This window comes from Myotis yumanensis, unplaced genomic scaffold (assembly GCF_028538775.1).
Source record: "Myotis yumanensis isolate MYYU_CA2020_CCGP unplaced genomic scaffold, mMyoYum1.0.hap1 SCAF_3, whole genome shotgun sequence".
NCBI lineage: Eukaryota > Metazoa > Chordata > Mammalia > Chiroptera > Vespertilionidae > Myotis > Myotis yumanensis.
The window spans coordinates 195,248,390-195,264,624 of record NW_027223754.1 but is presented as its reverse complement, the minus strand read 5'-3'; the positions used below and the strand labels follow the sequence as shown (position 1 = coordinate 195,264,624).

Sequence of the window (16,235 nt, the reverse complement as noted above, 5' to 3'; positions counted from 1 at the left end):
AATAAGTGATCTTTGAACAGGGCTGGAGTTAAAAAGTAAACCTATGCTTCACGTTTTTGCATTGTTATAACTAAAATACAACAGCTGACTTGATGTAAGTATGCAGTCAATGTTTGCTTGTAAGATTAACTCAGGATTTGCATTTTAAAGGAAGAACACAAAAAATAAATAAATAAATAAAGCAAGAACAAATTTGTCATGGAAAAGATTTTCCAAATAGTCTGATTGCTTTGAAGCAGCTCTTAAAACTATAACTCTATTAATGAGCTGAACTTTCTGTAGTATAGATACCTTTCCAACTCTATAACTGCGTTTGTGGTGTTTTACAGGGTCAGTTCAAAATACAAGAATATAATGCTCTTTTTAAGAGTTATATTATTGCCTGGCCAGCGTGGCTCAGTGGTTGAATATCGATCTATGAACCAGGAGGTCACCATTCGATTCCCAGTCAGGGCACATGCTGGGTTGTGGGCTTGATCCCCAGTGTGGGGCGTGCAGGAGACAGCCGATCAGTGATGCTCTCTCATCATTGATGTTTCTATCTCTTTCTCCCTCTCCCTTCATCTCTGAAATCAATAAAAGTATATATATATATTTAAAAAGAGTTATTTTTTTATTAAAAATTATGAATTTTCAAGGCAGATAAAGATTAAATCCCCATTCAATAAGCTTGTCTTCTCTTTTCCACAATAGGCATGAAAGCATCATTTAGAATGTGGAAACATCTCAGACTAGTGACGTGATTAGTGTTTCCTTTCAACATTTTCTTCTGCGTTTCTGGCTCACCTTCTCACCCAGCTTTTCCTCTCAAACATCCTCCTCATTGTTAGAAAGAGGTACTAGACAAAAACTAAAAACTTACTGGAAAGCATGCATGGAAGTCTGTTTCCTATAATATAAGCTTTAAGCATTATTTAGTTTTTATATACTTTTCTGTTTGTTGTTTTTTTCACTAGTTGCTAAAAGTGAATATAGTTTGAAAAGAATGAAAACAGTAAGGATATACTGGTAGGTGACTTGAACAGATCATTCAATTTGCTCGAGTGGACATTTATAGAATACTCACCCAACAATAGAGGGTTACACATTCTTCTCAAACTCACATGAAATATACACCAAGACAGACCATATTCTGGGCCATAAAACATATCTTAATATGTTTAAAAGAATAGGAATTGTAAGAGGTATGCTCTCAGATCATAATAAATAAAACTAAAAATAAATAACAGTAATAGCTCTTATTTCCCCAAATATCTGGATGTAAACAACATACATCTGAATAATGCATGTACCAAAGAGAAAATCTCAAGAGAAATTTAAAAATATTCGGAATTAAAGAAAAATAAAAGTACAACTTAACAAAATTTGTGGGATAGATACAACAAGATTAATTTGCTTAGAGAGAAATTTATAGCATAAATGAGTATGTTAGAAAAGAAGAATCTTATCAAGAGTAAGCACATTAGGATAATTCATTCAGTTCTGCATAGCAGAGTTTTTATTTCAATTTTGGACTCTATTTACTTACCCTTTGGATTATATACATATTCAAGATATTTGTTTACTGATTACAGAATATTTTTAGTCTTGTAAAGGGGCAATTAAATATCCTTTTATATAGTGCCAAAAAGAGGGGGTGGGGATACTAGGAAACCGTGTGTTTGACTCTCTGTGTATTTAAAAGTGCCGTATCCGGGACCACACCAGTGAGACTGAGAAAAGAATTCAAAGCTATGGCCTGTAGCTATTAACGTATCTCAAGTCTGTAGGTTTTGGGTTTTTTTTGTTTGTTTGTTTTCAGAGTAAGAAATAGTAATCTGTACCTCCTCTTTTCCCCTATTGGCTGGGTGGGAAGTCAGAGAATATGATAATTCCACAGAGTAAACTTCCTATAGGGTCATTAGTAGGTTGAAAAATCTCTTGATGCTTCAGAATTCTTCTTAATATACATTTTAATATTGCTATAGAACTATATAAAAGTGTTAATATAGTTCTATATGTTTTCATAACCAAAGAGAGATTTGTCCATAAGGAGTATCATTTATTCTAACAATAATTCATCATTTTTAAAGGAGATTCTTTCTTCTCAGTTTACAATAAACCTTGCATTCACTCAAACATTCCTGAAGGAGGGGAGAGAGTGGGGTAATGGTGTACTATGATGAGAAATCTTCTACAGTTATGTTAAAGAAACTTATTGCATGCATAAAAAAGGGCTTAGACTTTACCAAAAAGTGCCTAGACTTCTTTGTATTCACTTTTGTATTAACTTTGGCTTTAAGGTTTTTATTCCTCAAGTTTAGTAGGGAATATTTCTGTGAGTAAATAGCATTTATAAGTAGAGAAGGTTTAAGGTAGAACATTGGAGGTATTATTTTGAATTTTGCAGGAACATAAGTGAACTTATTTTGGTTGTAACCTTGCATGGCTATGGCCTTCCAATTTCTTTTATCATTCATTTATAGTTTTTAAAATGTATTAATACTCTGAAACTGTAACCTTGAGCTCTGATAATGGTGTTATGGTTGGACATTGCTTAATGAGGTTCTTTTGATGTTCCTGGTAACTGAATCTCTCTTCTACAATGAGCTCCATTATACTGAATTTAGGGTTAAAGAAAATTGTGCCAGAGATTTGCACTCTAAATTGCATTGAAATCTTGTGAGATTTGAAATAAAGATGTTCAGAAAAGTGCTTGTGTTTGAAATTGCAGCACAAATTTAGGATTAGATAACATCCAGTGAATTAAGACCTATAGGTAACATCAAACTAGAAGCATATCTAGCTTAATTAGCAGCTCAAATATTGTCCTATATTATTTATCTTGAAATCCAACTTATAGCAAAAGTGTTTTTTTTAAATGAAATTGCTGCTTTATAAGAATATGGGCTTTTAAAAATTGGTCTTATAATTTTTGGAGAATAGTTTCTTTGATTTTAAGCTAAAGAGCTAAACAATTTAGTAGAACCCCAGTGCTCTCAATTGCTGACCTGAGAGTCTTACTAGGCACAGGGAAAGTTCAATCCCAACTCAGTCACTAAACTAACTAGCTATAGAATCTTGAACAGACCAGGGCCTATGGGATAATAGGTTTCAAATGTATAATCTCAGTGAACCTCAGTTTTCTTATGTCAGAAAAGGAGGTTGGTTTAAATAACTTCAAAGCCTTTTCCTCTGCCTTTCCTATGCATAATAAAAATGTTTTATCATGATTATTATAAATTAGGTAAAGTTATAACATTGATAATAAATGTTCTTAAAATCATTCACTTCTCTTGGAGATTTCCTTTCTGCTTATTATTTCAACTGTACTTTATATAAGTGATTCCTAAACCTGTATCTGGAGACCTGACTGCTCTGCTAAGCTCTAAACCCAGGTTAACTGTCTGCTAGACACAACTGGCCTTCCATTCCCTCTGACCAACCTGTTTAAATGGAATCGGCCACCTCCTATCAACCCACCTCCCAAATCAACTAAATTTCCTGATTTTCCTATTCATTAAAAAAGAAATTATTTCTTTCAACTAACCAGATTCAGAGCTGCCAAGTAATTCCTAACTTCTTCCTATTTTCTGTCAATTCCCATGATCAATTAGAAAGTTCTGTCAATTCCTTGTTTGTTTTTTTCTTCAATCCCTGTCTCTCTTTCCATTTTCCTATTGTCACCTTGGTTTAGACCTAGATCTTATAGAATAACTCTTAACCCTCCTTCTAAATCCTCTCTTTTTAATCTATCTTATTCTATTTCTAGATAATGATGGCCGTAATCATGTAATTGTCCAACACAAATCAGGCATACTCACCAGAGGCTTTAACTTTTTGATCCTAATCTACTTTTTACTCTCCATTTCCCCTTGATCCCACAAATTCACTCTTCCAGAGGCACTTTGTGTGCTCACAACTGAGCACTCATGTGACCGTTACCAGCAAGGCTCACCCACACTGGCCACCACATCCCTTCACACCAATCCAATTGTTAGGGCCCAGCTAAGTCCACATCCTCCATGTAGCATTTAAAAAAAATATTTACTTTTATTGATTTCAGAGAGAAAGGGAGAGGGAGAGAGAGATAGAAACATCAATGATGAGAGAGAAGCATTGATCAGCTGCCTCCTGCATGCCCCACACTGGGGATGGATCCCGAAACCAGAGAATGTGCCCTGACCAGGAATCGAACTGTGACCTCCTGGTTCATAGGTTGACGCTCAACCACTGAGCCATGCTGGCTGGGCCCATGTAGCATTTTTAACCTCCTGAGCCACAGTGTTCTACCTGTCACTAATCACTTACTTCAGGTACTGCTTTATCATATTCTACCATAAGTTGTTTTATTTTAAAATTAAAAATGTAAAAATAAATAAAAATGTAATCATAATAATTATATAGTATTACTGAATGTTTAGAAGGCAGAAAAACAATCACCTTTAATATTTCATATAGTCCATGCATTTTTTCAAATGTATGTTTCCCATAGTTATAATTAAAGCATAAACATAATTTTACTTACTGTTTTTCCCCTCACTCAATACATAAGAAAAAAACTATAACTGAAGACAATGAAGTAATCCATGGGAAGATAGAGGAGAACTAACCCTGTTGGTAGAAGAGTGAGTAAGAAAGAAAGGTGTCATAGCAGTGATTGTCTGAACTAAATTTCCAAGTCACTGCCAGAGTTAGCTGGGAGGAGGAGAGAAGAGGAGGCAAAGGGAGAGAGTGTGCAGAAGTAAGAGGCATGAAGTGCTGTTACCCATCTCAGAGACTGCACGTCTCAGAGGCTGTGGGTGGAGCTAGAGAGCCTGTGGAGGGAACTAGTATATCATAGAAGGTTTGGGTGCCAAGCCAAGCAGAATGACTTCCATCCGTCATGACAGGAAACAGCAGAATATGTTAACAGAATGCGCTTGGGCCAGATACATTGGTGAAATTGCTAAATTTTGATGACGTACACAGTTAGTTTCTAAACATTAACCTCCTTTTTCTTTCTAATAGAATCCTGATTATTAAAAGGCAGCAATGTGCCCAGTTAAAATAATCACCTCGTAAGGCTTCCTCATGGTCTGGAGTGGCTATGTAACCAAGTTCTGGATCATTAGATATAAGCATGTGGGTGAGGCAGCTGGAAAAGCTTGTTAAGACTTAGCTGGCATTTATCCTCTTTCTGTCTCTCTTTTTCCATTTCTCTTGCCTAGAATGGGGACACAAACCCTGGAGGTGGAGCAGGCATCTTGTGACCGTGAGGAAGAAAACCACAGAAGTCATGATGCCATCACTGAGAGGCTGCAGATGTACTGGACTATACCTCCCGACTTCCTATCATGTGAAGAAATCAATCTCATTTGATTAACCTACTGAGTTGGGTTCCTGCGATTGAATGGAACCCTATTTAATACAAAGTTATGTCCATTTCTTAGAGATTTGTAATGAACTTAGCATAGTTAAGATCTGAGAAATCCTATTTAACCTAATCTTAAGGCTATTTGAATACAGAACTCTTTTCCCTCAGAAGACAGTATATCTCACTAAACAGGAGTGTTTTTGCAGAAGTTTGGAAAACGCTGCTCTCTTTGTATTGATCCAGTAGATGGACAGTAGTCACATTCTGCAGGATAGAAGATAGAGGAGGAGGAATGTGTTAGGAGAGAAAGATAATGTGTTGAATTTGAAGCTTTCTAATTGGATATACAGTTGACAATTGGATATACACTCCTGAAGTTCCCAAGTGAGATTTGGAGGTAAGTGAGGTAGGTGGTAGTTAAACCCATGGCTCCATGGGTTACACTGTGATTGTGAAGCTGGACAACATTCCTGGAGTATTTTTACCCATAAGAAAATTGGCAGTGGAGTTTTGAATGCTTCCTTTAACTGCCTTGCTATACCACCTCTCTGTAAAGAGGAAATGGGAAGACTATTCCACTTAGAGGACTCATCCATTCACTTAGCTGTGTGACCATGGCTCAGATGTCTAACTTCTCTGAGCTCCTGTTCAAGGGGTTGACAACCTAACCTTAAAGAGTTGTGAGAATTACAAAGTACTCGATATTGTGCCTGTTGGATGATAGCTGGTCCATCAGTGCCAATTCCCCTCTCCCTCTAGCTAGAGAAGATTTGTTGTGCTGCTTCATACTTTCATCTCCTGTGTAGTGCCTTTTATAGATGTACAGCAGCACTTAAAATTAAGCCAGGATAACAATTTAGCATCTATCTATTAAATATCTACATATAACTGGAGATGAAATTCCAGGGCAGACAAAGATGGTTTTACTTACATATGGAATATAAAATCAAAACAAATAAACAAACAAACAAAACAGAAATAGATTCATAGATACAGAGAACAAACTGCTGATGCCAAAGGGTAGGAGGATGGGGGATTAGCGAAAAAAGTGAAGGGGATTAAGAGGTATAAACTTCCAGTTATAAAATAAATTATGAGGATATAGTCAATAATATCATAATAATTTTTTACAGTGGCAGATGATTACTAGACTTATAGCATATATAAGTACATATATACTTATAATATAAATAAACATATATACACTTATCATAGTATATACATGTTAGACTCCATAAGGTATGTAAATGTTTTATCAGTATGTTTTATACATGAAACTAATATAATATTGTATGTCAACTATAATTTTAAAAGAAATAAACAAAATTTTTTAAAAAATTAAAATTAGAAAACATTACACATACAAAATATCCCAGGGCAGGTCAAAAGAGATTGTATGTATATGACAGATTTTTATTTTACTATTTTATGTATTTAACAAAACTTAAAGTGCTTCCTGTTTGTCTTCTCTTTTCTACCACTTCATAAATGTTAACTATTTAATATTCATAATAACATTACTAATTTGGTACTATTATTATTCCTATATGGCAGATGAGACAACGGCTGCACCAAGAGGTTAAACAATTTGTCCACAGACACACATAGTTAGTAGGTGGCAGAGCCAGGATTCAAACCTGGGGAGTCAGACCTCATAGTCCTCCTAAACACTATGCTACTAATAAAAGGTATCTATACTAATAAAAGGGTAAGACTGGATAGACTGGATGTCTTCTAGCTGTCCTTCCGGACAAAGCCAAGGCAGAGGCAGTTAGGGGCAAACAGGCTGGCAGGGGAGAGCAGTTAGGGGCATCAGACAGGCAGGGGAGCAGTTAAGGGCATCAGGCAGGCAGGCAGAGTGGTTAGGGGCAATCAGGCAGGCAGGCAGGTGAGCAGTTAGGAGCCAGCGGTCCCAGATTGGAGAGGGTGCAGGCTGGGGTGAGGGGCCCCGCCTCCGTGCACAAATTTCGTGCACCAGGCCTCTAGTAAGTAAATAAAAGGAATCACCCATATTGCTTACTGTTCTTTCATCCTCATGAGGCCTCTGGTGATTGTTTATCTATTGCCCTACATTTTAAAGAAGTGGTCGTTTGACTCCAAGCATCTTTTCTTACATGTCAAAAATAGCAATATATATAGAAAGTTTTAGCTAAGAGCTATTTAGAGGTGTTTAAAATTTGTGCCAATACAGTACTGTCCAGAGTAGCTATCTCCATAATAACCACAGAACTGATCTTGTTTTTTTGAACTTTCTAGTCTCCATATAATTAATCTAAACATGAGAGAGCATGCGTGCAGTTTTTTTTTAAAAGAAAAGTACTGCTTACCTTTCTGAAAGAGCACATGCATTTTCAAAAGCTCTCACTCCCTAGGAACGAGCAGCTGTGGCCAGGAAGCACATGAAATAAGAAACAGTGCCAGTGGCAGAAGACTTAAGTTAAAGCTTAAGGAAATTCCCAAGATGCTTCTAGAGGGCATTTGAAGGACATAAACCAGATAGAAAACAATATATAGGATTATTTCAATAGAAACAACTCTCTGTTTCATTTTCTCCCAATAGTCTTCTAGTTCAAAGAGAGATAAGATTGTATTCATGGGAAATTGATGGATAAGCAATGGTTGTTTTTTGTTGTTGTTTTTAATCTGGAAACCCATGTCCTGTCTCCAATGTAAACTTATTGGATGATATACGTTTGGCACTTACATCTTTCACATAATTTTCTTCCTCTTTAAATGAGCACAACTATTTCTGTCCCTTCCCTTACATTAATGCTGTGAGGACAAACGAGATAGTTCATAGTTCCATGGAAGAGAGATACTACATATATTAAAAAACACTATTTCAAAGTCCTTCTTTTCCTTGGAAATGTATAGTAATTCTTTGTGTATACAGTATTGTTGAAGAGTCAAATTTTCTATAGAAGTGATTTTTTTTTTGTTCTCCAAAAAATTGATTCTTATCCCATTCAGGACTAACAATTTCTTTTTTAAATTTAACCTTTTTTTTTTTCAAACTTTACACTTTGATTTTGTTGATTTTTCTTCTTTAATTATATATTTATTGAATGCTTACTACCTGAAATGTATTTTATAGAACTCTTTCCTTCTGGTTCAACAAAGTATATTTTGTCTTTTATTAATGATCTTTAAGACATCAATATGTTAAAAGGGGATTTTTGTTTGCTTCATCACAAAGCTGCCAGTGCATTTTAAGGCTACAGCAATAGAAGTCCTAGACTTAAGGGAACTAATATTCCTGTTTTATTCTACATGGAGCCAGACAAATATGAAGTTGAGTATTCCAGATGCACAGTATAAAAGCAACATTGACAAACTGTAGTATATCTGAAAGAGATGATTAAGATGGTGAAAGGTTTGGAAATCATGCCATATGGATGATTAAACAAACACTTGGAAAAGAGACTAATTAAGAGGAGCAATAAAACTTGACTTCAGCCCTGGCTGGGTGGCACAGTTGGTTGGAGCATTGTCCCATACGCCAAAAGGCTGTGGGTTTGATTCCTAGTCAGGGCACATTCCTAGGTTGCAGGTTTGATTCCCAGTTGGAACCCATATAGGAGGCAACTGATCAATGCCTCTCTCTCACATTGATGTTTCTCTCTCTCTCCCCATATCCCTTCCTCTCTCTCTAAAATCAATAAAAACTTATCTTCAGTGAGAATTAAAAAACTAACAACAACAAAACTTGACCTCAAATTTTTAAAAACATGCAGCATTATACATGGTAACCAAGACATGGAAACAACTTCAGTGTCCTTCATTGGATAATGGGATAAAGAAGATATACTATGTAGTCCTAGCTGGTTTGGCTCAGTGGATAGAACCTCAGCCTGCAGACTGAAGGGTCCCTGGTTTAATTCTGGTCAAGGGCACATGCCTGGGTTGCAGGCTTGATCCTCTGAAGGGGGAGTGCAGGAGCTAGCCAATCAATGATTCTCTCTCATCATTGCTGTTTCTACCTCTCTCTCCCTCTCCCTTCCTCTCTAAAATCAATAAAAATATATTTAAAAGTAGAAGATATATACATACAATGGAATATTACTTATTCATAAAAAGGGTAAAAAGCTGCCATTTGTGACAACTTTTTCTGAGAATATCTAACTAAGTGAAATGTCAGATGGAAAAGGACAGGAACCATATGATTTCACCCATATCCTATATAATAAAGAGGTAATATGCAAATTGACCATCATGCCCTCTCGCAAGATGGTCGCCCCCATGTGGTCAAAGATGGCCGTCCCCATGTGTAACAAGATGGCTGGCAGGGGAGGGCAATTGTGGGCGATCAGGCCTGCAGGGGAGGGAGGGCAGTTGGGGGGGACCAGGCCTGCAGGGGAGGACAGTTGGGGGGAACCAGGCCAGCAGGGGAAGGCAGTTGGGGGGGACCAGGCCTGTAGGGGAGGGCAGTTGTGGGCGATCAGGCCTGCAGGGGAGGGCAGTTGGGGGAGACCAGGCCTGCAGGGGAAGGCAGTTGGGGTGATCAGGCCGGCAGAGGAGTGGTTAGGGGGAGATCAGGCTGGCAGGCAGAAGTGGTTAGGGGCAATCAGGCAGGCAGGCGAGCGGTTGGGAGCCAGCAGTCCTGGATTGTGAGAGGGATGTCTGACTGCCAGTTTTAGACATCCTCTGAGGGGTCCCAGATTGGAGAGGGTGCAGGCTGCGCTGAGGGACACCCCCGCCCAGTGCACAAATTTTGTGCACCGGGCCTCTAGTGTGGGATATAAAACAGAAAACAACAAATGAATAAACAAAACAAACTCAAAAACACAGACAACAGAAGAGTGGTTACCAGAGGGGCAGGGGTTAGGGAGAGGATGAAGAGGGTAAAGGGAGTCAAATATATTGGTGATGAAGGGAGACTAGACTTTGGATGGCAATCACACAATACAATATACAGATGACATATTATAGAACTGTACACATAAAACTTATATAATGTTATTAACTGTTATTAACCAATGCCACCCCAATAAATTTAATTTTTAAAACTATCTTTGAATACCTATTAAGAAAGAAATTGTACCTATTTTGTGTAGTTGCAAACAACTAAACTATAAACAAAGGTAGAATTTTAAGAAGAGAGATGTCACAGTTGAATAAGAACAGTACCAAAATGAATAAGGCTGCTTTTGAGGCTTTCATTTACTGAAATTTCTAGAACAGAAACAGCATGATTACTGGACAGAGATTTTGTGCAGAGAGTTCCTGATAGGGTAAGAAGTTGGGCTCAAGGATCCCTAACATCCCTTCTGATGCTGAATATCCTATGATCCATTAGGAGCCTCACACAGTGGACCAAGTTATAATAGAGTGATACCTTACAGCCTATTGTACTTTGCCTCTGCACTAAAAGGCCTCAGACTGCTGTGGGGTTTTGGTTTTGTTTTTATTTTTTTTGTCCTTATGACTATTTTTTATAGTTCTCCCATTCTCCTTAATACCAGGTTATTTCAACTCATTCCTTGTTTTAATGACATCCCACTCCATTCTTATTTGTTATTTCTAACTAGAGGCCTGGTGCACGAATTCATGCACAAGTGGGGTCCCTTGGCCTGGCTGGCGATCGGGTCGATTGGGGCCGCAGGAGGTTGACCAGCCGGGAGAGGGCAGTGGGAGGTTGGCCAGCTGAGGGTAGGGGCCAAGGGGAGGGTCTGGGGGAGGTTGGCTAGCTATGGGAGGTTGGCTGTGGGAGCACACTGACCACCAGGGGGCAGCTCCTGCATTGAGCATCTGCCTCCTGGTGGTAAGTGTGCATCATAGTGACTGGTTGACTGGTCATTCCAGTCGTTCCAGTTGTTTGGTTGTAACAGTCACCTTGGCTTTTATATATATAGATATGTTGTGGCCTAGGAAAACAGCATAACCAAACTTATTAACATTGTAAGAATAATTTAAGTAAAGTCCTAAAGAGCTCTCCCATGAATAAGATTTTTGCTACATCAACATTTTACCATCTATTTTAGTTCCTAAAGGCCCTTTTAGCTTTCTTCCAAGTTCTCAGGAGTATTCTAGGTTAATTTGATAATTATGCAACATTCTAGAAACTTGATATTGAACTTCCATAGGTATGCTAAGATTCCTACTAATTCATAAATTACTGAAATTTTCAAAAACACAATAATAGGCATTGATATACTTATCACTGAGTAAGGTTTTCCTTATGTAGGTAAAACTTTCCTAGATAGCTCTTTCAAAATTAAAAGAAAATTTATCTAAGTTAGAATTAAATTTGAATTTAGAACTAAATTAGACTACCTAACCAAATAAAATTAATTAGAAATTGGTTAGAATGCTAATCACTTATATATAATGTTTTATATATAAAGTATTGTTGTAAAGGTACAGATTAGTTTAGAATATGGAGCATCATTCTGATTTCACTGTTTTTTTCTTAATCCCTGTTCTTAGCCTTCAGCAATAATTTTAATATAATGCAATAAAAAACATTTAATGAAAACTTATTATATACCCAGCAGGTGTTCTCCATTAATAACAATGAAGAATATAAGAAAAACAATGTTTTGTTTAGACTAAGTATAAAAGACTGGCTTACTATTAAGGAACTTACTGTCTTGTTAAAGGAAATAAGAACCAGTTATAGTGTTATCAGGTGGCATACACAGGGGTGGGCAAATGTAGGTTTGCAGTTGTGAATACATGAAACAGGTTATTCTTGTATTATTATTATTGTATTATTTATTTGCATTATTTGTCTTCTTATTTCATACCCTTAATCATAACCTGCATGTCTTTTTTCATATGAATAACTGTAAACCTACTTTTGCCCATCCTTGTATTATTAAGGCAGGATTGATGCAGATAGTAAATGCTTTTGAAACTTGCAGTGAGAGGTAGAGTGGTTTTGCTTTAATATACTACTATATATTATTAATTCACAAATTAATAAGTGTGCACTTTCTTTTTTAAAAAATTTGCTTTGGATATTAGGTAATATTGGTGCTAAGAGCATTTGACTATAATAATTTTCTATCATTTATTTGGTAAAAAGAATAATTTGGAGAGGTGTTTTAGTAGCTTCATTGGGAGCATATTTATAAAAGATGAAGAAAGCCCCAACATTGCCAATATTTGAAAACTCAAAGGTTTTATGTTCTAAAGTGTTATACGAATTGCTGTCTCATACTGTTTGCCACTTTCCAGGGTTGTCCATAAGATTATATTAAAATCTCCCAAATGGGTGATGCTGATCTCACCCCAGATCCTCCTGGGAGGTATCTTCTCATATAGTCCCGGCTGAGTCATAAATAATATCTACATGTGCCCCAAAGCTCTGAATTGTCCTCATCAGTAACACACAGAACTGAATGGTATCTGTAAAGTAGTTAATTCTCTGGAAAATATTCAAAGGCACAAAATGAACACTGCAATAAAATTGCTTTCTACTTAACTTTGTCAATTTCCCCAGAAGTGTACGGTACACAGAACAATGTTTTCATAGAACTTGCAAAAGTCGTAGACTCAAGTGCTATTTATTTTCCTCCCATAAACAGCAGCCTTGAGCAATTCTATCCACAATTAGTTACTTGTGGTTGCTACTAAAATGTTCCCCATAACATTCCACATCGTTATTGTTTCATAGCACAACGCACTCTATAGAGTGAAAGTGCTTGGAAGGACCAAGGACCGCTCTTTGTCATGCCCCTGTCTCTAGACAACGAAGTTCTTGAACAGCCCAGAGGTAGTCCTGTGACCCTTTTATTTTAAGTACCTTCAGTTTGAATTAGGGAATACCTTTTACATCAAAATGGATACACCCAGCATAAAGTAAGTATTGATTGTTCAGCCGAGACGTCCTCCCCGCCCCCCAAAAGGCGGCAGAGAAGCAGGGAACGCCACTTAGCAGTTCGTGCGTGCGCTCTCGGACGCCCGTGACCCTGGCTGGGCTGGGGGTGGGAGGTGGGGGGGGGGGGGTCCTTTCCCGGGTCCTCAGACTCCCAGAGAAGGGGCGGCGGGGATGCGGGAAGAGAGGGAGGGCTTGTTTTGCCTGGGGATGTGGGAAGTAGGCGCTAGCCTGTTTCGCGGTTTTTTAAGCCCCTTGGCATGCCCTGACCTGATCAAGAGAGTCAACTGCTCTCTGGAATGTTCCGGGAGAAGGTGGGAGATTGCTTCCCAGAGGAGGCCTGTGGGTGCTGGAGGGCACCAGGGGGGTCACGCAGGGAAATGAAGGGCAAGCGCCGGGAGGGACACGAGGGAAGCGGGGGGCCGAGATGAGGAGCGCGCGTGGGGGCTGAGGCGGGCGGGACAAGCTGGCAGCGAGGCAAGGAGAGTGGATGGTTGCACGAAGGGATCCCTCCCGGGGCAGGGCAGACGGCGGTGGCGACCGGGCCGCGCGGGCTGCACCACCCGGCTGTCAAGCGAGCGCGGGGGGAGGCGGGGGGAGCGGGCGGGAGGAGGAAGGGGTGGAGGTGCGAGAGGAGGAGGGCTGGCACCGGAGCGCCGCGGTGTCGGTGCAATAAAAATGCATCCCATGGAACTGCCCGTGGAGAAGGACGGGACCGAGACGCCGCAGCCGGAGGAGGTGGTAAAAGCGGAGGAGGACGCCCAGGAGACGACGGCGGTGGCAGAGGCCGGGAAGTGAAAGGTCTCGCAAAGTTCAGCGGCAGCTGCTGCGAGCGCCGAGCCCGGGCTAGCGGCGGAGGAGCCGCGGGACCGCTCAGCCGGGCAGCGCGGCCCGGCCGGCTATGGTCCGGGGCTCCCACCGCCCCGGAGGTGCGCGGGCCCCTCCAGGCCAGTGTGCAAGGGTCACCCCGCCTCCCGGCGCGACCCCGGCCCGCAGCTCCCGGTCCCCGGCGACCGCTGATCCCGCCTGGCACCCCGGGAGAAGGAAGAAATAAAGAGCCTGGGTTCCTGCGGAGGACTGTTGGCGCTTCATCCCGCACCCGGTCTTCCCGGCTCCTCCCGGACATGGGGAGCTGCGCGCGGCTGCTGCTGCTCTGGGGCTGCTCCGCGGTGGCCGCAGGTGGGTGGTGACGCGCCTGGCCCCCCACCCCTCTTCCCTCGCTCCTTAGGTACTCCGCTCAGGACTCGGGGTGCAGGGGAGTGCGCTTCGGGAGCGCCGAGCTCAGCTCCCGGGGATGAAATGAGTGGCCATGTTCCGCCTCCTTTCCCCGGTCTCCGCAGTTTAAAATACTATTGATTTTTTTTTTTTTTTTTTTTTTTTTGCAACTGCGCTACACATGCCCTTGGATAACCCGATATCATGGGTGCGCCCTGCCAGAGATACATGACCTTGGTTTCTTTCTGGGTTTGGGTTAGTGAAAAACTGCCTTTCCACTTTGTGAGGGAACAAAGGACCAAGCTCGCCATCCCCCGGCACTTCATGGCCTGAGGAATGATGGGGAGGGGTGGCCCGGCGACCCTGGGCGCGCGTGGGCCAGGGCTGCTCTCTCGTTGGGAGAGATGCCTTCGTGCCCGACCTCCTGCGGGGTACTCGGGAGCCAGGTAGGGACACCGGGACGAGGTGAGTGCCCTCTTGCCGGGGCAATGGCTGGAACGGAGTGAGACCCGGGTTGGGACGGTGAGTGGTGATCGCTCTGGGTTGCAAGGAGCGGGCTGACCGCGCCTGGGGAATTGGTACCCTGGCCGAGGCTCCGCGGGAGGTCGGGGGCGGGTCTGCTCCCTGTCTGGGGAACCGGAAGACCGGCAGGGGCGTCGTCAGATGCGCTCTCCCTCCCACTCGCATCCCGGCTTTCTTGGGCTACTCTTGGCCACCCGTTCCTAGCTCGCCCTTTCTAAGTTTGGGATCTCCTTCTGCTCCTCTCCCTCCCTCTTGAGGGTCGCCTGGTTTCCAATTAGGCGTAAGTGTAGCTCAGTGTTTTAGGGGGAAAGAAAGTGAGGGACTCATCAGCTGTCGGGTCTCTCACACACATCTCGCTTGCTCTAGAACGGAGAGTGTGGGCTGGAGGGACCGACTGGTGGCTAGCGAGCAATGTTTTCCCCTTCCCTTTGGCTTCTTGCACTCTGCCCCGCAGTAAAAGCCAGGCTCTAGATTCTAGAATCTGCATCCCAAACCAGCCAGACTCATAGGAGCATCCTTGCCATACTTGACTGTTCACTTTCTTAGCGATGATTTCCAAGTGTCTTGTCCACCCACTATTTATCTGGCTTCTATCTTTTCCGGACTTCTTGTCAGTTTAGGAGCATTGAAAATTATCCAGTACTTTACCCAAGGAGCCTTAAAGGTCCAAGATTTTACTTTATTTCTTCCTATTTATCCACCCCCTATGTGGACTTCTCCATGCTCCCCTAACCACAAAGTGAACTTTAATAAACCTGTCCCTTTCCAAACCATGTTACAGCAAAAACATGCAAGCAATCGAGAGGTTGTAAATAAATATCACAAGCCAAGTGTTTAAAGTCAAAAATACTTGTACGGGCAGTATATGATTTTCCCTGAAATGCTTTACAGGTGAGTCATAGCACATTGTGTGTTTGGGTGATCCTGGCCACAAGCAACTGTTGCCCCAGCTAACCAGAGTCCAGGCATGATGCACACTTGGATGTGACGTGTAAAGAATATGCCTCAGGAATCCCTTTCTTTTGGTTGCAAAGGCCATGCGGGGCTGTTGATCCTCCGTGTGTGAAATATCTCTGTTTTAATCTAAGCTGTCATTTCAACAGTGCTGTGATAACAGTTCCGAGGTGCTCCCTCTTCAGAAGCACAAACGTTCAATTAGCCAGAATTTGGGGTTTCACTTCCTCTTCTTTCTTTCCCTGTCTGTTTTAATGTTTAAAATAGACGATCTTACTTACGGTATTCATAATTAAAACAAGAAACCCAAATTAAAGGATTATAATATGTAGTCAGGATGTTAATAAGTGGATAATGTTTATCATTTTAAGTAATTTTGAAACATTAAAG

At 41.0% G+C, this 16,235-nt stretch overlaps 1 protein-coding gene across 2 annotated transcripts in view; it reads left to right on the top strand.

The window, feature by feature from the left end:
- The first annotated feature begins 13,780 nt into the window (after window positions 1-13,780).
- Window positions 13,781-16,235, top strand: part of NTN4 (netrin 4) — a 115,183-nt gene continuing 112,728 nt past the window's right edge. For both annotated transcript variants that reach the window (XM_070410854.1, XM_070410853.1), the window contains exon 1: window positions 13,781-14,333. In XM_070410854.1, the coding sequence (XP_070266955.1) occupies window positions 14,279-14,333 (55 nt within the window). In that variant the 5' untranslated portion in view covers window positions 13,781-14,278. The remainder of the gene's footprint in view (window positions 14,334-16,235) is intronic.